The 26,902-nt window shown below is 42.9% G+C and overlaps 1 protein-coding gene across 4 annotated transcripts in view; it reads left to right on the top strand.

Annotated features, from left to right (window-relative positions):
• Positions 1–26,902, top strand: part of SLC22A3 (solute carrier family 22 member 3) — a 254,671-nt gene that overhangs the window by 152,292 nt on the left and 75,477 nt on the right. For all 4 annotated transcript variants that reach the window (XR_012883206.1, XM_075862562.1, XM_075862563.1 and 1 more), the window contains 2 exons: positions 14,261–14,429; positions 16,775–16,892. Coding sequence is in view for 3 of the 4 variants with exons in the window: in XM_075862562.1 (XP_075718677.1) it covers positions 14,261–14,429; positions 16,775–16,892 (287 nt within the window). In the remaining variant the exon portion in view is untranslated. The remainder of the gene's footprint in view (positions 1–14,260; positions 14,430–16,774; positions 16,893–26,902) is intronic.

The following is a 26,902-nucleotide window of genomic DNA, read 5'->3' as shown; positions in this document are numbered from 1 at the left end:
GTCTTGTGGTGCCAAAACAGTGGAAACTCCCCAAAAGTGACCCCATTTTGGAAACTAGACCCCTCAAGGAATTTATCTAGGGGTATAGTTAGCACTTTGACCCCACAGGTATTTTGCTATATTTATTGGAGTTAGTCTGTGAAAATGAAAATCGACTTTTTTTCTTAAATAACATAGACATTTTTAATATTTACAAGGAATAAAGAAGAAAATTCACCCAAACATTTGTAAGGCATCTTCTCCCGATTACGGAAATACCCCATATGTGGTAATAAACTGCTGTTTGGACCCACGGCAGCGCTCAGAAGGGAGGGAGCGCCATTTGGATTTTGGAGCACAGATTTTGCCGGATTGGTTTTTAGTGCCATGTCACGATTGCAACCCCCTGGAGGGAACAAAATAATGGAAACACCCCAAAAGTGACCCCATTTTGGAAACTAGACCCCTCAAGGAATTTTTCTAGGGGTTTAGTAAGCATTTAAACCACACAGGTCTTTTGCAGAATTTAGTAGAATTAGGCCGTGAAAATGAATATAAACATTTTTGTCCACTAAAATGTTGATTTTTTTCATTTTTACAAGGGATAAAGGAGAAAAAGTCACCCTAAATTTGTAACGCAATCTCTCCCGAGTACGACAATACCCCACATGTAGTAATAATTTATTTTTTTAATAGAAATTAATTAACCTTTGCAGGACTGATCCTTTTTTGCTTTTCCATTTTAGTCTTTCACTCCCCGCCTTCCAAACGCCATAACTTTTTTATTTTTCCATGAATTGAGCGGTGTGAGGGCTTATTTTTGGCAGGACGAGCTGTAGTTTTTATTGGTACCATTGTTTGGTAGATGCAAATTTTTGATCACTTTTTATTACATTTTATTTAGAGCTTTGGTGGTCAAAAACAGTGATTTTGGCATTTTAAATTCTTTATTTCTTACGGCGTTCATAATACGCTATAAATGACATTTTTACTTTATTCTGCGATACCATATGTATAAGGTTTTTTTTATGTTTTGCAGCGTTTGCACAATAAAATCACTTCTTTATAAAATAATTTATTTTCTGTCACCATATTCTGAGAGCCATAACTTTTTTATTTTTCAGTCAAAAAAGCGGTGTAAGGGCTTGTTTTTTGCGGGACGGGGTGTAGTTTTTATTGGTACTATTTTCGGGTAAATGGGACTTTTTGATCACTTTTTATTCTATATTTTGGGAGGGGTGATTCTGGCATTGTTTTTAGTTAATTTTTTTGCGGCGTTCACCGTGCAGTAAAAATAACATTATAGTTTTATAGATTGGGTCGTAACGAACGCGGTGATACCAAACATGTGTACTGTTTTTTAACGGTTTCATTTTTTTCCTATAATAAGCGACTTATTATAGGAAAAAAGAATCTTTTATTTTTACACTTTTGTAAAACATTTTTCTTAAATTTTTTTAATTTTTTCTATACTTTTTACACTTTCTTTTTTTACCTGCAGCTCTGATCGCTGCTAGAATACATTACACTACCTGGGTAGTGTAACGTATTCCAACTGTACGTGTGACGTCACAGTCACTCTGACAGTTAGTCTACGAGGACCAGCCAGAGGCTGATCCTCATAGGCTTGCATACATAGCAGACCCGGGGGTCGTTGTCTGTCAATTGCATGGGGGCTGCTGATGTGCTAGAAGCCCTGTACATGCGGAGATCGCAATCGAGCCCCGCATGTAACGGGTAAATTGTCGAAATCAGCGGCAATAAGCCGCTGATCGGCAACTAGTGGTGTGTCAATTGTCAGGGACAGCTGACCTCCCGGTTCTCGATGCACACTGTCGCCGACACTGTCACAGACACGGTCATTGACAGTGTGCATCGCGAACAGCAGTGACGTCCTGTGACTGACAGGAAGTCTATCATGAGGCTGATCCTGATAGGCTTCCGTACATGGCAGACATGGAGGCCATTACTTGGCCTCTGATCGATTTCATCGTGAGGTTTGCCGATGAGCTAGAAACCCCTGAATGCGGTGATTGCAATCGATCACCGCAATTAAGGGGTTAATTGCCGAAATCAGCGGAAATAAGCCGCTGATCGGCATACATTGGAGTGTCGCCGACAGTGTGCACCGGGAACCACGCAGTAACTGTGTAGGTCCCTGTGCTTTAAGACACTGGCAACATGGACGTACAGTTGCGTCCTGGTGCGCGTAGGGGTTAATAGATGTTGAGGTGCTCTATAGTTCAATACAATATCAGTTTGGACTAGAAGCAGTTGCCCAATACCTCAAAACCAGAGGTAACCATCTACAACAACACAATTTATTTGTACTGGAGCTGATTGAATTTAACCTCACAAAAAACGTCTTCCACTTTGGGGGTCAGTCCTTCCACCAGCTCAGGGGACAACCGAAAGGGCTGGTGGGAGGCTAATACGCTAACATACGCTAACCTGCTCTTGGTCTGGTGGGAGGCCAATATAGTATTCTCAGAAACCAATACGAAATAGCTAGAATCTATAACCCTATTCTTAAGATATATAGATGACGTGTTCATTTTTTGGGCAGGCAGATAAAAGGATTTTAAAACCTTTGTCTCTGAACTTAATACTAACCCTATAGGACTTAGCATTACTTCAGAAAGTCACCCAGGCAGCATAGCGTTCCTGGATGTGAGAATCTCCAGGTGCGATATAGGGAGATTAAAAACAGAAGTATATAGAAAGTCTACCGCTACAACAGTCTCCTTAGGTGGGAGAGTTCCCACCCGTATGCCCTTAAAAAAGGAATACCGAAGGGACAATACGTGTACCACCGCCTCAGGAGAAACTGTTCAACTATAAAAAACGTTTTTGACACAAGTAGCTGACATGGGGAACCGATTCCTTCTGTGGGGTACCCAGACCGAATTGTGAAAGAAGCATTTAACAATTAAAACAAAAAGAAGAGACCTATTAGTGCCAAGTAGACTTAAATAGCCTACTAATGCAAATGTGATTCGAGTGATAGGGACCTATGATGAGGCACATAGAGAAGTGAGGGGCATCATAGAGAAACACTGGGGACTTCTAATGGAAGATCAAGACTTAAGGAAAATAGTAGGAGACATACCCCAAATCACATTCATAAGGAATAAGTCTAAAATATAGACTAGTACAGAGCCATTTTACAGTGGAACCCCATACGAATTGCTAGCTAAATAGAAGACCGATGGGAACCTTTAGATGTGGTAATTGCCTGGCCTGTGAATCCATACAGGTGTCAAAAACCTTTGCAAGTATGACTACAGGTGGAGAATATACAAATAAAGAATTTATCAATTGTAGATCGAAAGGAGTAATATGCCTGGCTAAATGTGCATGTCCAAAGGACTATATTGGAAAGACCAAGAGGGAATTAAGGAGACAAATAAAGGACCATTATAATGATATTCTAAATGAAAAGGACACTCCTATGGCGAGACATGTGTTGCTGGCACATGGGGGGACCCCAAAAGTATGAAGTTCCAGGGAATCCAAGAAATAGTTCCCAATCCTAGAGGTGCTAACTAGGACAAAAATCTACTCCAAATAGAGTTCAGATGGATTGACAGAATCAGAACAATATCCCCGGAAGGTCTGAATGAGAATATAAACTATGCATGCTTTCTGTGAACAATAGGGCTTTAGGCAAACCACCCAAGCAAAGAGTATGGGAGATACCGAAATGAGAATGACTTAAAAAACCCTTCAGAAATCCTTAAATGTCAAGTGGAGAAGAGACCCTAGGATCTTTAAATATTTATAAGGGGAATGCATCTGATATGAACAAATATAAAATCCTGATATAATGAAAGAGAAGATGATGGGACCACTAAAGCACGTCGAGAATACATTATACTTGTGATGTGCAAGACACATTTGCAGAGGACTTCAATACTAGGCAATTCTCTATATAGAAACTAAAGAATGTTATAATAACTAAACTGGTTCAAAGGAAGACAGTAGAAATAGGGATATCTGGAGCTATGATCTGAAAAAACAATAATCAATGACATCCCCAGGGGGGTTAGTGCCATAACAATATTTGGATTATGCGATAAAATTAAAAACAAAATGAAACGAAGGAGAATAACGAATAGACAATCCTGACGATTAAATAAGCAAAAGAGATTAATATCTAAATAAATTGTATAGCACACAAGAAAATGGTGACAGCACACAGCGAACACTAATGCCACCTAAGCCGCTGAATATAAATAAATATGCATCACTGCTAAATCTACTTACAATAGGTAGGTTCTTAGCGCACATTTTGATCAAATTGTGCGAGCCCACCCGCTACGACAAGGCGACCTCTATAAGATGGGAACCTATGCTGCACATACACCCAGAACTGGAATGTGCTGTTCATATTTTTGTGTCGTTTATGTGATAAATAAATTGTATGATTGCTGACAGAGAAGCCCGCGGCAAAAATGTAGCGATACATACGTTATCTGTAAATAAAGCATACTTTGAATGACAGGAGTAAGTAGCCAACCAGGGGAAATGCTTTAACAAATCCTCTTGTGAACTTTTGAAACCCAACCCACTGTAGGAGGCGACATAAGGAAAGACTAGAAATGACACTACGATGCTCTCCAATGATTGGCCACTCGACGATCGAGCCCCCAGAAGGGGAGGAACTAACTCTCATACAAACAACACGAGATTTAGATGCTCGCTGCCACTGCAATAATAATTGTTATGCTGGTAAGCTACTAGACTCCCTGACAAGCCAGAAACTATACTGGCGAAATGTGTAGGAGCTAAAATGATGCAGCTAAAACTATAGGGAAACAATTTAAATCTCTAGGGACAGGTTCCAGTGATAACGGGGTCGTTCTTTTCAGAACGGGTGCCCGGATATGTTATCAACAGTAGAGGCAATTACAGATTAGCTATAGGGAGTGAGACTGAGCACCACTGTGCGATCCTAACATAATCAATAGTTTTGCCACAATACTGTGGAATCTAATACCTAGTGCTCATCAATTTGAGTATATATGTTTTGTATGTCAGTGTTTGTTAAATACAATAAAAATACAAAATCTTCTAAGTAACCAAATTTTATTTTATGAGCTTAAATAAAAGCTATGTTTTAGATACTAATCCTTCCTTTCTAAAAATAAATTTTTATACGGGAAGGTATAACGGGAACCACTGGGAATCACAATACAATACAAGTGAATGGGCTTTTTAAAACCACATCTACATGTAATGGAAAAAAATCTGCACTGAATGCAGATCGTGCTGTGGCTTTTAAAATTAGCAATATGCACAGTCTGTTGTGGAGAAGTCTGGATGCACCCTGATTTTTAAGTAGTCCAGGGTGACCTGGGGATTGTGTAGGGAACAAAATATTGTCCCTTTAAGGCTGGGGACAAGCGAGCCCGCACCCTAGCAGAAACAGAGGCAGAGAACAGAAAATAAAATGACGAAGATAATTTTCCAATATTTGATTAGTCCTCTAAAATTGGCCATTAGACCGAGGGTGATAGGCAGAAGGAAAATCCAACTTCACGTCGAGCAGCTGACCCAGGGCTCTCCAGAACTTGAAAGTGAACTGTACACCCCGGTTAGACACAATATGGAGGGGTAGGCCATGCAGACGAAAGATGTGCTGTATGACCAGACGAGGAGAGAAGGAAGACCAGTTAAAGGGATGAAATTTGCCATTTTAGAGAAACGGTCCACCACTACCCAGACAGTAGTACATCCAGCTGAAGGAGGAAGGTCGGTAATAAAGTCCATTGCGATATGTTGTCAGGGGGCATCAGGCACTGGCAGGGGTTGCAGCAGACTAGGTCTGGAATGAGTAGGCTTATTGGAGGCACAGTCTGTACAAGAGGAAACAAAGTCCACAACATCCTTTGGGAGCGTGGGCCACCAGTATTGGCAAAAAATAAAGTCCAGTTTCTTACGGACACCAGAGTGCCCAGCCAGCTTGGAACAGTGTCCCCAGCGAAAAATCTTTTTCCTGTCTGCAGGACCAACAAAAGTTTTACCTTGGGGAATGTCTCTAATCAGTAGAGAATTTACTGCAATAATCCTGGAAGGATCTATAATATATTGTATATCAGTATCTTCAGAGTCATCCGTCTGAAATGACCGAAATAGAGCATCGCCCCTCACATTCTTTGGGGATGGAAGAGGAGCAGGAATTGGAATCGGGCGCAGAACAGCGACCTTCTGGCTTGACGAGGATTCAATCGTTGAGCAGACTGAAGATAGGTGAGATTCTTATGGTCCATGTAAATTATTATAGGGTGTATAGTGCCCTCCAGCAGATGTCTCCATTCCTCCAAGGCCTACTTGATGGCCAGTAATTCCCGATCCCCAATGGAGTAATTGCGCTCTGAAGTAAAGAATAGTTTTGAGTAGTATCCGCAAACCACTGCCCTACGCTTTGAGTTTTTCTGAAACAGAAGTTCTCCTGCACCATTGGAAGAAGCTTAACCTCAAGAAAGAACTGTTGATACACGCCAGGATGGTGAAGAACTGAGGCTGAAGTGAAAGCACTCTTGATACTGGAAAATGCAGACTCTGCCTCCGGAGTCCACACTTTGACGTTCACCCCCTTCTTAGTAAGGGCAGAGATTAGAGCAGTCAGAGACGAGAAGTTTGGGATAAACTGCCAATAAAAATTTGCGAATACCAGAAATCGCTTTAAAGCCCGAAGGTCCTGAGGACGTGGCCACTCCAAGATGGACTTAACCTTTTCTGGATCTATCTTGAGTCAACGATTGGAGACAATGAAGCCCAGGAAGGGCAGAGTGTTCTTCTTAAACATGCACTTCTCAAGTTTAGCATATAGATGATTCTCCCTTAACTGCAACAGGACTTGGCGAACATGCTTCCAATGCATCACCAGATCTGGTGAGTAGAGCAGGATGTCGTCCAAATATACCACCACTGTAATCATGGGGGTAAGGAAGCAGACAAGTGAGCCCTAATCTACCCGCCACTCAGTCCCTGCCTACTTGCAACGACCCGCCCTAGGCGACGGGGTACAACTGGGCGACGGTCCCTACTCTCAATAAGTGCACGACAGACAAACAGACAAGGGTACACAGAAGCAAAGGAAAAGGGGCAGTTGCCCACGGCAACACCGTGAGCAACAAGAGTGGTGAACGAGCCAAGTCAAACCAGGAGTGTACGAGGTACCAAACGCAGAGCAGGAGAGTAGTGAACAAGCCGAGTCAAACCAGGAGTGTACGAGGTACCAAACGCAGAGCAGAAGAGTAGTCAGTAAGCCAGGATCAATATGAAGCAGGGTCAAATAGATCAAGAAGCTGCAGCAGGGCCAGGAAACCAAACGAGAAGAATCACAAGCAAGGACGAACAGGAAAGGCAGGTATAAATAGACAGAGGGCGGGAGCTAGCTCCGTCTGGCCAGGCTGTGATAGGCTCTTCCACTCCTAAGCCTGCCATCCTGAGTGGTGGAAGATGGAGTCAGTCTCACAGACATAGAAGCAGGTGCAGACTGATTACCTATGGGCGTAGACACAGAAGCTGTGCCTGGCAGATCCTTAACAGTACCCCCCCTTTTATGAGGGGCCACCGGACCCTTTCTAGATGGACCTGGTTTATTGGGGAAACGAAGGTGGAACCTCCTGACCAATACCCCAGCGTGAACATCCCGGGCGGGTACCCAAGTCCTCTCCTCAGGCCCGTATCCTCTCCAATGGACCAGGTACTGGAGAGAGCCTTGGACCATCTTGCTGTCCACAATCTTGGCCACCTCGAATTCTACCCCCTCAGGGGTGAGAACGGGGACAGGAGGTTTCCTCCAGGGAGCCAAGGACGGGGAGCAGCGTTTAAGGAGGGAGGCATGAAACACGTCGTGTACTCGAAAAGATATGGGCAACTCCAGTCGGAAAGAGACAGGATTGAGGACTTCAATGACCTTGTACGGCCCTATAAACCGGGGAGCAAACTTCTTGGACGGAACTTTAAGGCGCAAGTTCTTTGACGATAGCCACACCAGATCCCCGACCATAAACAAGGGGTTAGCAGAACGTCTTCTATCTGCCTGAGTTTTTTGTATGCTCTGGGACGCCTCTAGGTTCTTCTGAACCTGGGCCCAGACTGTGCACAGTTCACGATGAGCGACCTCTACCTCGGGATTGTTGGAACTACCAGGTAAAACGGAAGAGAACCGTGGATTAAACCCAAATTTACAGATAAAGGGGGAGACCCCTGACGAGTTACTGACCCGGTTATTAAGGGAAAATTCGGCGAGGAGAATGAATGAGACCCAATCGTATTGACAGTCAGAGATAAAACACCTTAAATATTGTTCTAGAGACTGATTAGTCCTCTCAGTTTGGCCATTAGTTTCAGGATGGAAGGCAGCGGAGAAGGACAGATCAATCTCCAACTTTTTACAAAAGGCTCTCCAAAACAAAGAAACAAATTGTACCCCTCTGTCAGAAACAATATTGACAGGGACCCCATGGAGACGCAGGATGTGCTTGACAAACAAGGTAGCTAACGTCTTAGCATTGGGTAGTTTCTTGAGGGGCACAAAGTGGCACATCTTACTGAAGCGGTCTACTACAACCCACACCACCGACTTGCCTTGAGATGGAGGCAAATCGGTGATAAAATCCATGGAGATATGGGTCCAAGGTCTCTGGGGAATGGGCAAAGAACGTAGTAAGCCCGCTGGTTGGGACCTGGGATTCTTGGACCTAGCACAAACCTCACAAGCGGCGACGTAGGCCTTAACGTCTTTAGGCAACCCAGGCCACCAATAGTTTCTGCCAATGAGGTGCTTTGTACCCAGGATGCCTGTATGACCAGATAGTGCGGAGTCATGATTTTCCCTAAGTACCCTTAGCCGGAATTGCAGGGGAACAAACAGCTTGTTCTCAGGAAGGTTCCCGGGAGCTGAACCTTGATCAGCAGCAATTTCAGAGACTAAATCAGAATCAATAGAGGAAATGATTATACCTGGAGGCAAAATACAAGCAGGATCTTCCTCCGAAGGAGGGCTGGCCATGAAGCTACGCGACAGTGCATCAGCCTTAATATTTTTAGACCCAGCCCTATAGGTAACCAAAAAGTTGAATCTGGTAAAAAATAACGCCCATCGAGCTTGTCTCGGGTTTAGCCTCCGGGCAGATTCTAGGAAAACCAGATTCTTGTGGTCGGTAAGGACCGTTACCTGGTGCCTAGCCCCCTCCAGGAAGTGGCGCCACTCTTCAAATGCCCATTTAATGGCTAAGAGTTCGCGGTTGCCAATATCATAGTTACTCTCAGTGGGCGAAAACTTCCTGGAGAAGTAGGCACAGGGACGGAGATGGGTGAGGGACCTGGTACCCTGGGACAAGACTGCCCCCACTCCCACCTCGGACGCGTCAACTTCCACGATAAATGGCTCCATTTGGTTGGGCTGAACCAACACCGGGGCTGAGATAAAGCACTTCTTAAGGACCCGAGGCCAGCGGAGGAGATCAGCACCCTTGCGAGTGAGGTCCGTAAGAGGCCTAGCGATGACCGAGAAGTTAGCAATAAAACTCCTGTAATAATTAGCGAACCCCAAGAAGCACTGTAACGCCTTCAGGGAGGCAGGTTGGACCCATTCCGCCACAGCCTGGACCCTGACATGCTCAATGTGGGAGTACCAGTCCTTGGAAAACACAAGTATGTCATCAAGGTACACTACAAGAAATACCCCCAGGTAATCTCTTAAAATCTCATTTATTTAATTCTGGAAGACCGCGGGAGCATTACACAACCCAAAGGGCATGACGAGGTATTCGAAATGACCTTCGGGCTTGTTAATTTCAGTCTTCCACTCATCCCCCTCTTGATGCGGATAAGGTTATACGCCCCCCGTAGATCAAACTTAGAGAACCATTGGGCCCCCTGAACCTGAATAAAGAGATCAGGAATCAAAGGAAGGGGATACTGGTTCCTTACAGTGACCTTATTCAAGTTACGGTAGTCAATGCATGGCCTAAGACGACCATCCTTCTTCCCTACGAAGAAGAAGCCAGCACCTACCGGAGAAGTAGGGGGGCGAATGTAACCCTTGGCCAGGCATTCCTGGATATACTCTCTCATGGCTTCACGTTCGGGACAAGAGAGATTAAATATCCTACCCTTAGGGAGCTTAGCTCCTGGTACCAAATCGATAGCGCAATCGTATTCTCTATGAGGAGGTAACACTTCGGAGGCCTCCTTAGAGAAAACATCAGCGAAGTCCTGAACAAACTCAAGTAGCGTGTTCACCTCCTCAGGGGGAGAAATAGAATTAACAGAAAAACAATGCCGTCAAGCATTCCTTACCCCATTTGGTAAGCTCCCCAGTATTCCAGTCAAACGTGGGATTATGCAACTGCAACCAGGGAAGGCCTAAAACCAAATCGGACGATAATCCCTGCATCAACAGTACAGAGCACTGCTCCAAATGCATGGAGCCAACAAGGAGTTCAAAAACAGGGGTATGCTGTGTAAAATAACCATTAGCAAGAGGAGTGGAGTCGATACCCACTACCGGGACAGGTTTAGGCAAATCAATCAAAGGCATAGCTAGAGACATAGCAAATTCCACAGACATGATATTAGCAGACGACCCTGAATCCACGAAGGCACTGCCGGAAGCAGACCTACCACCAAAAGAGACCTGAAAGGGAAGCAAGATTTTATTACATTTCATATTTACGGGAAATACCTGTGTGCCCAATTGACCTCCCCGATGATCACTTAGGCGCGGAAGTTTTCCAGCTGCTTATTCTTACGCCTAGGACAGGTGTTCACTTGATGCTTGTCATCCCCACAATAGAAGCAGAGGCCATTCTTCCTGCGGAACTCTCTACGTTGTTGGGGGACACGGAGGCCCCGAGTTGCATAGGTACCTCCGAGTCTTCCGTGGAAGAACGAAGCAACGGAACCTCGGGAGGCATCATGGGGGAGTCAGAGGAGAAAACACAAAAACGTTCAAGTTGTTGTTCCCTGAGACGTCGGTCAAGTCGTACCGCTAAAGCCATAACCTGGTCTAGGGAGTCAGAAGAGGGATAGCTAACTAGCAGAGCAGAGCAAAGTCTTCCGGTCCCCTGAGAACCGGTCAGGCAACTTGAGGTGGGGCTCAAGAGGTGATGTGAGGGGCCCTACCATGGTAGCATCAGGCTGGTTGACCCTCTGAGCCAGGGCCTGGACCTGTAGGGAGAGACCCTGCATTTGCTGAGCCAGTGTCTCAAGGGGGTCCATAGTAGTGTGAGGGACCAGGGTAGACTAGGTATTTGGGCTTGTGATTATGTAATGATGGGGGGTAAGGAAACAGACAAGTGAGCCCTAATCTACCCGCCACTCAGTCCCTGCCTACTTGCAACGACCCGCCCTAGGCGACGGGGTACAACTGGGCGACGGTCCCTACGCTCAATAAGTGCCCGACAGACAAACAGACAAGGGTACACAGAAGCAAGGGAAAAGGGGCAGTTGCCCACGGCAACACTGTGAGCAACAAGAGTGGTGAACGAGCCGAGTCAAACCAGGAGAGTACGAGGTACCAAACGCAGAGCAGGAGAGTAGTGAACAAGCCGAGTCAAACCAGGAGTGTACGAGGTACCAATCGCAGAGCAGGAGAGTAGTCAGTAAGCCAGGGTCAACATGAAGCAGGGTCATATAGATCAAGAAGCTGCAGCAGGGCCAGGAAACTAAACGAGAAGAATCACAAGCAAGGAGGAACAGGAAAGGCAGGTATAAATAGACAGAGGGTGGGAGCTAGCTCCGTCTGACCAGGCTGTGATAGGCTCTCCCACTCCTAAGCCTGCCATCCTGAGTGGTGGAAGATGGAGTCAGTCTCACAGACATAGAAGCAGATGCAGACTGATTACCTATGGGCGTAGACACAGAAGCTGTGCCTGGCAGATCCTTAACAACCACAAAGACATAGGGGAGATCCCGGAAGATGTCATTCACGAATTCCTGAAATACCGCTGGAGCGTTACACAGACCAAAAGGCATCATGAGATACTCGTAGTGTCCGTCTCGGGTGTTGAATGCAGTCTACGATACATCACCTTGATGGATCCAGATCAAGCTATAATCCAGCTTTGTTAAAATCTTGGCTCCACGAATTAGATCAAAGAGCTCTGAGAATAGCGGTAAGGGATACTTGTTTTTGAACGTGATCTGATTTAGAGCACTGTAATCAATACAGGGTTGAAGAGATCCATCCTTCTTTTTAACAAAAAAAAGTCTGTCCATCTGCATTGGCTCTTCAGGTGGAACAACTGGGGGAGGCAGTAATGGTCTTTGCAACGTGGGTACCAGTCTATAGGACCATCTCTCCTGGCGAACCTCCTGAGCACGTTCCTGGATCCTCATGTCGATCCGGGTCGCCAACAGGTAAAGGGCATCCACAGTGGAAAGAACGTTGTGAGCTGCAAGCTCGTCCTTGATGTGTGGAGATAGGCCTTGCCAGAAAGTCTCCAAAAAGGCCTCATTATTCCACACCAGCTCCGCCGCCAGTGTACGGAAGGAGATGGCGTACTCCCCTACAGTCCATTCCCCTTGCTTGAGGGTCTGCAGTGAGGCAGTGGCAGAAGATATTTCGATCCAGTTCCTCAAACACCATACGAAAAATCTCTAGAAATAGTGACAGATCAGAAAATTCTGGGCCCTCTCATTCCAAGAAGGGGTTTGCCCACACCAGGGCTTTGCCAGAGAGGAGGGAAATAATTAACACAACCTTGGCCTCATCATAGAGGAAGAGGTGAGCACGTAACCTGAAATGGATGGTACACTGATACATGAACCCTTTGCCGGTCTTGGGATCAACGTCATAGCAAGGAGGTAGGTGTTAACGAAATTACAGGACCGAGGTAGGCAGAAGGGATAGGTAGTGAAGCAGCGGGAACAACCAAAGGAGGTGCAGGAGGATGATCCAATCGATTTACGATGGAGTTCACCGCCTGTAGTCATTTATCCGGACATGCCCGGAGGTCACGCATGTACAATTGCATAACTGGGACGGCGGACTTGGGTTGGCCATCAGGTTCCATGGCCTGAGCGTACTGTCACGATCCTGGGCTATGTGGACCCACTAGGCCGCTACGCCATAGCGTTGTGGCAGCTTGCCAAACAACAGTCTATGCAAAAGTCTTATCACAAGAGTACCTGTAAGAGTCCAGACAGACACGAGGTGTAGCAGACGCTTTGGCACAGATGATTCATGGCACAGATGATGCTTGGCGCAGCAGATAATGCTCAGCGTGGCAGAAGACAATGGACGTGGCAGATGACACTGGATGTGGCAGATGGAACAACATGATTACAACGCTAGACTTCAGCTCAGGAACAAACACAGTTACAGGAAACATGATACAGGAAGCAAGATATGGGAACATTTGAAACAGGGTACAACTAAGGGACCATTTGCAATACGAACATGGGTAGACAACAACAATGCCCAGGCAAGGAAGGGAAGGGCAGAGTCGTTTAAGTAGTCTAGAGTGATTTGGGGATTGGGTAGGAAACACCATATTGGTGCGCGCGCTGCAAACAGGCAATGAGCAGCCACGAGTGCTGGCATCTCCTGGGAGGGAGGCGCCGGCAAGTTTCTTTTGTCCTGCGGTCGCGGCTGCTGTTAAGTACAATGTGCCAGCGGTCAGCGATCGCCGACACGTCAATAACAAAATAATCAAGGAAAATCCACACCAACAGCATATTGGGATTAAAAAAATATAAAGCATTCTCTAACATTCTAATTGTAGCAGAAGATGGCTTAATTTTATATATATATATATATATATATATATATATATATATATATATATATATATGTGTATATATATATATATATATATATATATATATATATATGTAATCTGTCCTCCATTACCTATTGTTACCACCTACTAACAGTGTCGCTGTAAACCAAAACCCACTGAAATTATCGCTGGGTGTGATTACAATTAGTCGGATTTGTTGAAGAATTGTAGTTTGTACAGGGCCTGTTAATCTTGAAAAATAGAGGTTAACCTTTGATTGTTTATGTGCCAAAAAACACTAATTTTCAATGGCGATCTCCTCTGTAAACATGCAGGCTCGGATTTGTTAAGGGTGCATGTTTATTTCATGCATGCTACTTGTATAAAAAAAAAAAGTATTCCATAAATGTTATTGACTATAGATAAGTTACATACAGAAATGTAGATAACTGGAGGGGGAAAAGATGTAGTTATGTTATCTATGTTAAGCTTTCTATCTGGTTTTCTATCCATGAATTTGTATTTTTTTTTCTCCACAGTAACAGAGCTGGTGGGATCAAAACAGAGACGTATTGTTGGTATTGTGGTTCAGATGTTTTTCACTTTGGGAGTAATGATCATTCCTGGCATTGCTTACTTGATTCCTACATGGCAAGGAATACAACTGGCTATTTCGCTGCCAAACTTCCTCTTCCTTCTTTACTACTGGTAATTACTTATACTGATATTTAATACAAGTCTGTGAAATTGTTTTATTTGACTATGAAATACAAGTAGACAGTTGAGGCCCCATGCACACGCTCGTAATTACGGACCGTAAATTCTATGGCCAACAGACACCTTCCCGTATGTCTACGGGAGGGTGTCCGTGCCGTAGAAGCCTGCCGAAAAAAATAGGACATGTCCTATTTTTTTATTTTACGGACAGTGCACCTATACTTTATAATAGGAGCACGGCCCGTAAAAACGTCCGGCACGGGTACGGTCGTGTGCGTGAAGCCTGAATCAATGTGCTTGGCAGTGCGCATTAGTTGTTTTAAAAATCAAAGGTGTATATGTTTCAGGGCTTTCTGGTCTTCATGTATAGTAAATAGTAATACTTTTTTAGAATTATGCAAGAGCCAAGGGACTTTTCTGGAAACAAAGGGACAAATTTACTAATACTGTCTAAGTTTTAGACAGTGTAAACTAAGACATGGCAGTGGTGCATGATGAATGATAAATTTAATGCTAGCTAGACATGCTAGACACTTTTGTCTTTCTTATACCACCTTTAGGTTGGCATACCGTAGTTTACGCTAGTTATTTTTTTGCCAAAATCTGCCCCATTGTATATAGAAGCATTCTAGCTGAGGCCATGTCCTTGACTGCCAGGCAGCATCATGTCACGTCTGCCTCTTGTGATCGCCCAACATTTCTAGATTTTATTTCACAATGTGAAATGCTAAGCAATGTCCAACTTATTTAAAATTCAAAATTAGCATACTTACTTTTTGCTAAATTGGTTTAGTTTAACTATTGCATGTTCTAGTCCTGTAGTTAACCTATTGGAGGAGATATATCAAAACTGGTCTATAGGAATAGTGGAGTAATTGCCCATGGCAACCAATCAGATTTCACCTCTCACTTTTCAGAGGCATTCTGGAAAATGAATGGGCAACTACTCCACTTTTCCTTTGCACCAGTTTTGATTTATCTCTTCCAATGTCTCTATTAGGGTATGTGCACACGCTAGCTGTCATTTACGTGTGAAAAGACAGACTGTTTTCAAGAGAAAACAGCTGCCTCGTTTCACACGTAAATGCTCCTCCTCGCATTTTGCGAGGCGTCTGAGACGCTCGTAAATCTTGAGCTGTGCTTCATTGAGTTCAATGAAGAACAGCTCAAATTACGTGGCAAAGAAGTGCCCTGCACTTCTTTGCCGAGGCAGTCCATTTACGAGTCGTCGTTTGACAGCTGTCAAACGACGACGCGTAAATTACAGGTCGTCTGCACAATACGTCGGCAAACCCATTCAAATGAATAGGCAGATGTTTGCCGACGTATTGCAGCCCTATTTTCAGACGTAAAACGAGGCATAATACGCCTCGTTTACGTCTGAAAATAGGTCGTGTGAACCCAGCCTCAGGCTTTTGTTTTTTTTTGTCCGATGATAGAAAATGTCACTGACTAAATATTGAAGAAAGAATGTGATGTGGTCTTTTTATTACTGCCTGTGCACATACCATATTTTCTTTATAGTTTTTGCTTCATGCTGAAATCACCAATGAAAACATACTGCAAACTCCTAACATCAATTTATAATTTGATTTATGTTCCAAGTAGTCATTAAAGCTTGAGGCTGGATTGTTTAGATTCTAGAATTTACTATAAATCATCTGAAAATGATCATTTCTCAGAAACAAATGCAATGATCCAATTATGACTGTTTAAACGACACTATAAACATGCTGCAAAATAGAGAACCTTACAACTGTATAACATGTAAAACATCTGTTACAACCACAAACTGACTCAAAGTCACCTTATACATTTATGTCATCGGATGGACTCCATGTCGCCTTTCTTGTGCTCTCCTGCAGCTGTCTCATAAGGTATTTGGAGGATTACTAGGGCTAACTGTTATTAGGGCATACAATAGTTGCTTTTATTTAAGGAGATCTTTCTTCCAGTTCATATCTGACATTTTATGTCTGGATTTAATGGAATACAGAAGGTATTAAAATATAAAGCAAATCTGACATTGTAAGAAATGTTTCACATTTAAGTCATGGTTAGCCTAATCAAATGCAATAGGGAATTGCCTAAATAACAATTTCATAATACAGTGTTTTTATCGTAATCATTTCTCCGATGGGAGTACTGCAACATATATGTTAGACGTTATATTTTCAGTTTTTACTCAGTCTAATATATGATATCTTGTAGTCTGGCCCCAGTTCTCAAGGGACGTGAACATTTGTACATATTATGAAAAATTTTGGAAATGGAGATTATACAGATTATAAATTTAGAATCGAAATTGAATAATGTTTTTTATGATGTATCTACAGGTTCATCCCTGAGTCTCCTCGTTGGCTGTTGATACGAAAAAAGAAAGACAAGGCCTTACGTATAATGAGTGACATTGCTAGACACAATGGAAGGTATCTCACCCCAAACTACTGCCAGGTACCCCGAGTGAATAATTGAGCAATATGTCAAGCATTAGTTTCATTTAGCTTTTCATTTATTATTCTATCAATCAGTCTATGAGCTTGTTTACACTGCTGTATCTAAGGTAAGGTTTTCTTTCTTCTTCTGAGATTTGTCCCTGTATCTGGCAACAAAAAATTGCAGGACAGAACATGGACCTTAGATGTATCATTAGTGAGGAAGCGCTGTATTAGAAATTATTTTGGCAAGGTATAGCTGTTATTTTGCTCAGAGACAATGTCATAAACTCCACACAAAAATGTGAAAATATGTGGTGCCCACTGTCTTCCCCACTCCACAGTGAACCCTCTCAGCCTTTCAACAGCACAGAAAGGACTCATGTTGTTCCCTAGACTCCTTTCTCTTAAAACATGTTTACACCGCCCAATTATCACCACAAATCACTTGAAGGGATTATCCGGGGACCAAAAAAAAAACACACAAGGGGTTTTCTCATGAGGGACATTAATGACATTACCACAGCATATATCATAAATGTCAGATAGGATATGTCATAAATGTCCCACCTCTGGGACCCGCACCTTCGGTAGAACTGAATAGTAGTTACAAAAGTAATTTTATTGTGCAAAAAAGTTGTAAAACATAAAAAAATGCTATAAATTAGATATTGCCGGAATTGTACTGACCCGCAAAATAAAGTTAACATGTAATTTATAACGCATGGTGAACGCTGTATAAAAACACCACTAAAATACGATGCCAGAATTCCTGTTTTTTGGTCACTTTGCCTCTCAAAAAATAAGATAAAAAGTGATCAAAAAGTCGCATGTACCCCAAACTGATACCAATAATAACTACAGCTCGTCCCGCAAAAAAAACAGCCGTCATACCACTACGTCTATGAAAAAATAAAATTAGTTAAGGCTCCAATAAGTCAGGAAATAAAAATATGCGGTTGTGCAGATCAGAGGGGAACATTTCGTCAGTTTCAAGAGGCGATTTATCTGGGCCCTAAAATTAGGGAACCAGGAAGGGGAGAGCCCAAACATATCAGCTGGAAGTGAGGGTGCCCATATTATACCAGGACAACGCTTTCACAGCAAAATTCCCCAGACTGCAAAGGATTGCTTCACAGCGTAACACACATCTATTTATTATTTTACTGTTTACCCCATTATTATACCACCTGACTATACCCCTGATGTACTCTGCCCAGCCTACATATGCCCCCACATTATAAACTGAAATACCAGTAATACTCCAAACAAAACTACTACCACGCAAAATCTACGCTTCAAAAGCCAAATGGTGCTCCCACACATCTGTGCCCCACATTGTGGCTAAACAGCAGTTTACTTCCACATATATGGCACCGCCATAACCGGGAGTACCCTTTTAACAATTTTTGGGGTGTGTGTCTCCAGTGGCATAAGCTGGGCACGACATATTTGCCACTGAATTGGCATATCTGAGGAAAAAATTTAATTTTTACTTTGTACCATCCGCAGCGCATTCATTTATGGAAAAGACCTGTGGAGTGAAAATGCTCACTACACTCCGTAATAAATGCCTTGAGGGGTGTACTTTCTAAAATGGGGTCACTTCTCAGTGGTTTCTTTTATTACTTCACATCAGAGCCCTGCAATTGTGAACCAATACTTTGTAAGTCGCCAAATTAGGCCTCAATTTCACATGGTACTCTTTCACTCCTGAGCCCTGTCGAATGTCCAGGCAAAAGATTAGTGAAACATGTAGGGTGATTCTAAAACCGGGAGACCCAGCATAATAATTAGAGAACTGTCTTGTTATGGTGGCACAAGCTGGGCACCACATATTGGCATATCTATGCAAAAATCCAATTTTCACTCTGCAATATCGAGTTCACACAAATTTCTGCAAAACACCTGCGGGGTTAACATGTTCACTACACCCCTAGGTGAATACCTTGAGGGGTGTAGTTTCCAAAATGGGGGGTTTCCAGTGTTTTGGTCCCACAGGGGTTTTGCAAATGCTACATAGCGACAAGAAACCAATCCAGCAAAATCTGTGCTCCGAAAACCAAATGGCGCTCCTTCCCTTCTGAGCCCTGCCGTGTGCCCAGAAAATAAGTTATGACCACATATGGGGTATTACCGTACTCGGGAGAAATTGCTTTACAAATGTTCGGATTATTTTTCTCCTTTATATTTTGAGAAAATGAAAAATGTTACGCTATTCACGACCATTCAGAGTAGGAATCATTGACCACAACTCTCTGGATACGGTCCTGGAGCCAATTCTCAATCCAATTACAAACTATACTTTCTAAACCTATAGTCCTTAATTTACCCATTAGACGTCTATGAGGGACAGTGTCAAATGCCTTTGCAAAGTCCAAAAACACTATCTACAGCTACCCCTCTGTCGAGGCTTCTGCTCACCTCTTCATAAAAACAAATCAGGTTAGTTTGACAGCTTCGGTCCTTAGTAAAACCGTGCTGGCTGTCACTTATAATACTATTTTTTTTCACATAATCCTGTATATAGTCCCTTAATAGCCCCTCAAACATTTTTCCCACGATGGATGTTAAGCTTACTGGTCTAAAATTACCCGGAGAAGACCTAGAGCCCTTTTTGAAAATAGGCACCACATTTGCCCTGCGCCAGTCCCTTGGCACTTTAACAGTCACTAGAGAATCTCTGAATAATATGAAGAGGGGGACAGAAATAACTGAACTAAGTTCTTTAAGAACTCTAGGGTGTAACTCATCTGGTCCCGGGGCCTTGTGTACATTTATTTAATTTAGCTTGGACCATATCTACATTCATTCAAGTCAGTATATCAACTTATATATTAACAGAACCGATAAAAACACAGGGACATATACAAAAACACTGAAAAAAGGCCATACTTACAAATGGACACAGCCAGGCCAGAAATGCTGATGAAAGGGCGAGCAGGTGCTTTAAATAATAATAGCCACTCCCACTAGTCTTGAGGGGAGTGGTGTGTGGTGCATGGGAAGTGTAGTAAGAAATAATAAATGAATAGTGTGTGTGCAAGTGTAATACTATAAGTGAAATATAGGGGGCAGTAATAAATGAAGTGCCTCAATGGAAATAAATGGATAATGGGGTGCAAGTGAGTGAAACATGGAGGGATAGTGTGTACGTCATGTGGCACAACGTGTATAGCCAGGTAGAAGCCTATTTGTGACGCCTTGATAATTCATAGAGCGGGCTACCCTGCTTGCTATGCCAAACAACAACACACCATGCTCTCCCAGCATCAAAGACCCGGCTGTGTCCAAGAGAAGCGAATATACATAATAATGAAAAATACCTGGGGTATTGGTAATCATTTTGGCCAAAAGGACGCAAGCTCGCAATCCACGACAAGGATCCCCAGACTTGCGAGTCCCTAAATCCTAAACTGGAACAGAACGTTCCTGATGCACAAACAGAACCGATAAAAACACAGGGACATATACAAAAACACCGAAAAAAGGCCATACTTACAAATGGACACAGCCAGGCCAGAAATGCTGATGAAAGGGCGAACAGGTGCTTTAAATAATAATAGCCACTCCCACTAGTCTTGAGGGGAGTGGTGTGTGGTGCATGGGAAGTGTAGTAAGAAATAATAAATGAATAGTGTGTGTGCAAGTGTAATACTATAAGTGAAATATAGGGGGCAGTAATAAATGAAGTGCCTCAATGGAAATAAATGGATAATGGGGTGCAAGTGAGTGAAACATGGAGGGATACTGTGTACGTCATGAGGCACAACGTGTATAGCCAGGTAGAAGCCTATTTGTGACGCCTTGATAATTCATAGAGCGGGCTACCCTGCTTGCTATGCCAAACAACAACACACCATGCTCTCCCAGCATCAAAGACCCGGCTGTGTCCAAGAGAAGCGAATATACATAATAATGAAAAATACCTGGGGTATTGGTAATCATTTTGGCCAAAAGGACGCAAGCTCGCAATCCACGACAAGGATCCCCAGACTTGCGAGTCCCTAAATCCTAAACTGGAACAGAACGTTCCTGATGCACAAACAGAACCGATAAAAACACAGGGACATATACAAAAACACCGAAAAAAGGCCATACTTACAAATGGACACAGCCAGGCCAGAAATGCTGATGAAAGGGCGAGCAGGTGCTTTAAATAATAATAGCCACTCCCACTAGTCTTGAGGGGAGTGGTGTGTGGTGCATCGGAAGTGTAGTAAGAAATAATAAATGAATGGTGTGTGTGCAAGTGTAATACTATAAGTGAAATATAGGGGGCAGTAATAAATGAAGTGCCTCAATGGAAATAAATGGATAATGGGGTGCAAGTGAGTGAAACATGGAGGGATAGTGTGTACGTCATGAGGCACAACGTGTATAGCCAGGTAGAAGCCTATTTGTGACGCCTTGATAATTCATAGAGCGGGCTACCCTGCTTGCTACCCTGCGGGCTACCCTGCTGCTTGGCATAGCAAGCAGGGTAGCCCGCTCTATGAATTATCAAGGCGTCACAAATAGGCTTCTACCTGGCTATACACGTTGTGCCTCATGACGTACACACTATCCCTCCATGTTTCACTCACTTGCACCCCATTATCCATTTATTTCCATTGAGGCACTTCATTTATTACTGCCCCCTATATTTCACTTATAGTATTACACTTGCACACACACTATTCATTTATTATTTCTTACTACACTTCCCATGCACCACACACCACTCCCCTCAAGACTAGTGGGAGTGGCTATTATTATTTAAAGCACCTGCTCGCCCTTTCATCAGCATTTCTGGCCTGGCTGTGTCCATTTGTAAGTATGGCCTTTTTTCGGTGTTTTTCAACTTATATATTAACAGCACTGGCACCGGCTATATCAGCTGCTCTTTTTTCTGTGGTATATACAGAGCTAACGAACCCATATCTTCCTTCTCTTGATCCCCTGTGATCAACTCCCCATTACCACCATCTAGTGGTCCTACATGTTCAGACCTTGGCTTTTTTGCATTTATATACTTGAAGAATTTTTTGGGATTTGTTTTACTATCCTTGGCCACCTGAATTTCATTTTGTATTTTTACAGATTTTATTAAGCTCTTTATAATTTAAAGAGGCTACAGCTGTACCCTCAGATTTGTATTTTTCAAATGCTCTTTTTTTGTCATGTATTGCCCTTTTTACAGAAGGTGTAAGCCATATGGGGTTTAATTTTAGTCTTTCAAACTTGTTACCTATAGGAATATATTTTGCACTATAATTACCCAAAGTAGATTTTAAAATCTCCCATTTATTATTTGTACCATTATTTGACATTAGTTCTTCCCATTCTATATCCTGAATTGCAGCCCTCATCCTGGGGAAATTGGCCTTCTTAAAATTAAGTGTTTTTGCCCTCCCAGCCTGTGTTTGTTTTTTACAGTATAGCTAAAATGTAACTATATTGTGATTACTGTTACCGAGGTTTTCACGAACATTGACATTCCCAACAAGCTCTGCGTTATTAGAAATGACCAGATCCAACAGAGCTTCACCTCTAGTTGGGTCTTCCACAAACTGGCCCATAAAGTTTTCCTGCAACAGGTTGAGGAAATGTCTCCCCTTTGCAGTTGAAGCCGAACCATGATGCCAATATCGGTAATTAAAATCTCCCATTATCACTACAGTACCAGCCTTTGCAGCCCACTCCATCTGTTTATATAGCTGACCTTCCATCTCCTCAGTTATATTGAGTGGTCTATAGATTACACCAAAAGTAATTTTTTCAGTGTTTACCTCCCTTTCTAGTTCCACCCACAAGGTTTCAACCTCCTCACAATCTTCACCCTCTAATGTCTCTTTCACACTCGCCTTCATATCACTTCTCACATACAGACATACACATACAGACATATTTGTCCTGTCTTTCCGAAAAAGTGTAAAACCCCATAGATTTACAGCTAGTCATGAGAAGAGTCTAGCCATGTTTCAGCAACACCAACTATATCTATATTTTCTTCCAGTACCAAGGCCTCCAGCTCCCCCATTTTGCTTGCTCGACTTCTGGCATTTGTGAACATACACTTTAACTTGCCTTTTAGTTTTTCACTTTCAGTATCAGAAATTTGATTATTTGACATTATTTGGGCATTTATATTTTCATTTCTGTTGTCTAGTCCTCTCCCCACAGTCTGCTTCTCTCACAATATAGTCTGACACCTCTCTAACCTGACTACCCCTTTATTTTTAACATTGACCTCCCTCCTCAGACCTAGTTTAAATATTCTGCAACCCGAGCTAGAATTCTCTCCCCCAGCACAGCAGACACCCTTTTATTTAGAAACAAAAGGAGATAAAGGAACTAAATAGCCAATAGTAATAAAATTAAATATCTTTATTGACACATAAGTACACAAAATATAAAAAAATACAAAAGGACAAAGGGACTCTGTAGTTCCAAAACAGCTCAACAGGAGAAACTCCCAGAAATAATCCAGGGCAAAGTAAACAGACAAACTGGGTCCAGAGTATGAGACACAGTGTCTAATGATACAGATTAATAGTTATATCCTAATACAAGTGCAACCTTCACATACAAAGGACAGGGTAAAGAGTAGAGATGAATCACCTGAAAAAAAAGGTCCACAGACTGAAAAGTCAGTCACCACCCCTCTATTCAAAAAGTCGTCTTACCCATAGTAAATGGACCGGGAGAATCGATCAAGTGTGCTGTTTTACCCCAACGCGCGTTTCGCGGTCTGCTTCCTCAAGGGGTATGATGTATCAAAGAATGAGACAGCACTATATGTGGTAGCCAACAGGTGTTCATCACTAGTTCAATTACCACCCTCCAATGAACAACGACGTGCATTCCCTGCCGAAAACCGGAAGTGAGGCATGCCCCACTTCCAGCCCCCGGCGCCGTAGCTTACATCCGGAATCCCCGACGCGTACAGGGATCCTGAGCATGCGCAGTGCGCCAGAGGGGGCGGGAGCAAGGCAGAGCCACACAACGGAGTCATACAGGAGATGCGCGCACCTCATTGGAAGGTGGAAAGAGGACAGAAGAAACGATGCACTGTCAGAGAAAGTAAGTGGCATATATAAAGCGTGTGGATCGGAATCATCAAAGTGAAACGATAATTGGATTAAAATAGGTAATGAGAGTTTAATACTGAGAAAAGTGAAATAAGAAATCGGCAATTTGAAGAATACATATAGTACTCAGATAATAGCATTAACATTTAAATATGGTTTGTATAGGAAATCCTAAACATTTGTCGTGGTTAAAACGAAGTTAAATTAAGACTGAGGACACAGAAAGACACAGTCTAAGTCCGCAGATATAAGAGAGACACTAAGTCTCATATTAGAGTGAGTGATAGGAAAGGGATAAAAAGGGAGAGATGCAGGGATAAAATCACATAAACCAATATGTGTATATATAGTACAAACATTGCAAAAAGACATGAAACATACTGTCAGCAGAATATAACCTTAGGCACAGTGTCACTGATCAGGGAAATAAGTGTTAACAATACAAGAGAACAGCAAGGAGAGATACAAAGCTATTGCTGTCTTAAACACATAAATTGTAGTCAGTACATAAATCGAGAGTATACAGAAAGACATGTACATCTATTTCTGGTATTACGATGTTATCTTCTTTCATCTTGATAGTAAGATCCAGTGATGAATTTCAGGGTCTCGTCAGAGATAAATGCTGTCACAGAGTTAACGCATCAAATGCCTATGTAGCAAAATCAAGATACAACAATTAAAATAAAATTACATTAAAAGCAAATGGTGGTACGGAGATTTATAAAAAGGGGGCGAAATTTAGTTGTTCATTAAGCCCATTAGGGGTCATAGTTCCGAGTTTCACGATCCACATACACTCTTTTTGAGCCAATACCTTCCTCAAATCACCCCCTCTGATGCCACAGTGTATGCGGTCAATTCCGCGAATCATAAGAGACTTAGGATTACAGCCATGGTATTGTTTGAAATGTCTAGGCAATGTTTTAAGTTGTCTATAGTCGCCTATTGCCTTAGCTCCGATGATATCGCGTACGTGTTCTCTGATGCTTATCCGCAACTGTCTGGACGTTAAGCCTATATAAATTTTAGGACATCCACAAAGTGCGTAATAGACTACATGTGTAGTGCTGCAAGAGATATAATCTCTAATTTTGAATGTTCTCATACCATCCGGAGTCAAAAAAATCGGTGGCTCTACTGATATTGGGGCATGCACTGCAGTCACCGCATGGGTAACATCCGGTTTTAGGTTCGCGAGAGCTAAAAGGGTTAACTTGTTTTGGTATATAATGGCTTTTGGTGAGGAGATCTTTGAGGTTTTTACTTCTTTTTGCTGTCATCATCGGTTTTGAGGGTAGGCATTGTGCTAAAACGGGTTCCGATCTCAAAATGGGCCAATGTTGTCCGAGAATTGACCTCATTTTGTCCCATTGACTATTGTATGTTGTGATAAATCGAACATTGTTATCTACAATTGGGGGTGTTTTCGTACGCAGTAGATCGGTTCGTGATGTTTTTCTAGCTCGATTATACCCTGATTTAATAAGGCGTGTGCCATACCCTCTATCCTCAAATCTGGTTTTGAGATCACCTGACTGCTTTTCAAATAACTTGTTGGTAGAGCAGATCCGCTGTATCCTGATGAACTGCCCAACCGGGATGGCTTTAACAGTAGACCGTGTATGGAAAGACGTAGCGTGCAGCAGTGAATTTACTGATGTGGATTTCCGAAAGGCATCAGTCTGGAGGAAACCATCACCATCAGCAAAAATCCCTATATCAAGAAAATCTATCTGTTGTCTATGGGATTTATAAGTTAATTTGATGTTGTAGGAATTTGAATTTTACTGCTGCATGAATTTAGCCAAACTACATTCTGACCCCTGCCTAATAAATAGAATGTCATCTATATATCGAAACCAGCACTGTACATGTTCAGCGGCCCGAGCGCCATCCCCATGAAAAACCTGCCTCTCCCAGAGGCCAAGAAACAGGTTCGCATAGGATGGCGCACAGGCCGCGCCCATCGCAGTGCCACGGGTTTGTAGATAGTAGTGGTCCTTGAATACAAAAAAGTTATGGGTCAGAATGTACTGTAGAAGTTCCAAGATGAATTTGGACATATCGCCATCCCGGTTGCTCATCTCCAGGAAAAAGCGGACCGCCTCCAAACTGTCGCAATGCCGTATGCATGTATACAACGACTCTACGTCAGCCGTAACCAATAGCATGTCTGACTCTATTTGAATTCCATCTAACCTCCCCAGGACCTCCGTTGTGTCTTTAACGTATGAGGGTAGCTCAGCGACCAAAGGTTTAAGATAGTAATCAACAAATTTACAGATTGGGTCACAGAGACCACCCATACCTGACACGATCGGACGTCCCGGGGGGTCCAAAAGATTCTTATGCACTTTGGGTAGGAGGTAAAGTGTAGGGATCTTTGGCTCCTCTATGAGAAGTCCCTCGTATATTTTCTTTGGGATAGTTCCCCTATCCAGGGCTTTATCAAGGATCTTGACTAGGTCTGAGGAGAAAGCAGACAGAGGGCTATGTGTCAATTTAACGTAAGTCTGTTTGTCACGTAGTTGTTTGAAAGCTTCTTTTTCGTATTTAAGTGCCGGCCAGATCACGATGTTCCCCCCTTTGTCTGCTGTTTTTATTACAACGTCATCCAATGATTGTAAATCACTCAATGCTTTCCTCTGCGTGCGTGTAAGATTATCCACCCCTCTAATTGTGGAAAGTTTTTTAAATTCATTTATAACCACTTTGGTAAAAATCTCCACTTGGGGGCACAGAGACAAAGGGGGAAACCTCGAGGACCTAGGCAGCACAGATGTTGGAAATGAGCCCATTACCTCTGCCGTCTGTTCACGTAACAAATCCTCTAAGGCTTGTAAAGCCTCTCTTTCCATCTCACTAGTGATCGTTAGGGTGTCTGAGCTCCTGTAGTATAGCTTTTTTAAAACCAATTTGCGCGCAAAAAGGTGAAGATCTTTTAATGCTGTAA

The sequence above is a fragment of the Rhinoderma darwinii genome, chromosome 4, assembly GCF_050947455.1.
Source record: "Rhinoderma darwinii isolate aRhiDar2 chromosome 4, aRhiDar2.hap1, whole genome shotgun sequence".
NCBI lineage: Eukaryota > Metazoa > Chordata > Amphibia > Anura > Rhinodermatidae > Rhinoderma > Rhinoderma darwinii.
Note: the sequence above shows the minus strand (reverse complement) of the source record. Positions and strands in the feature narration are given on the sequence as shown.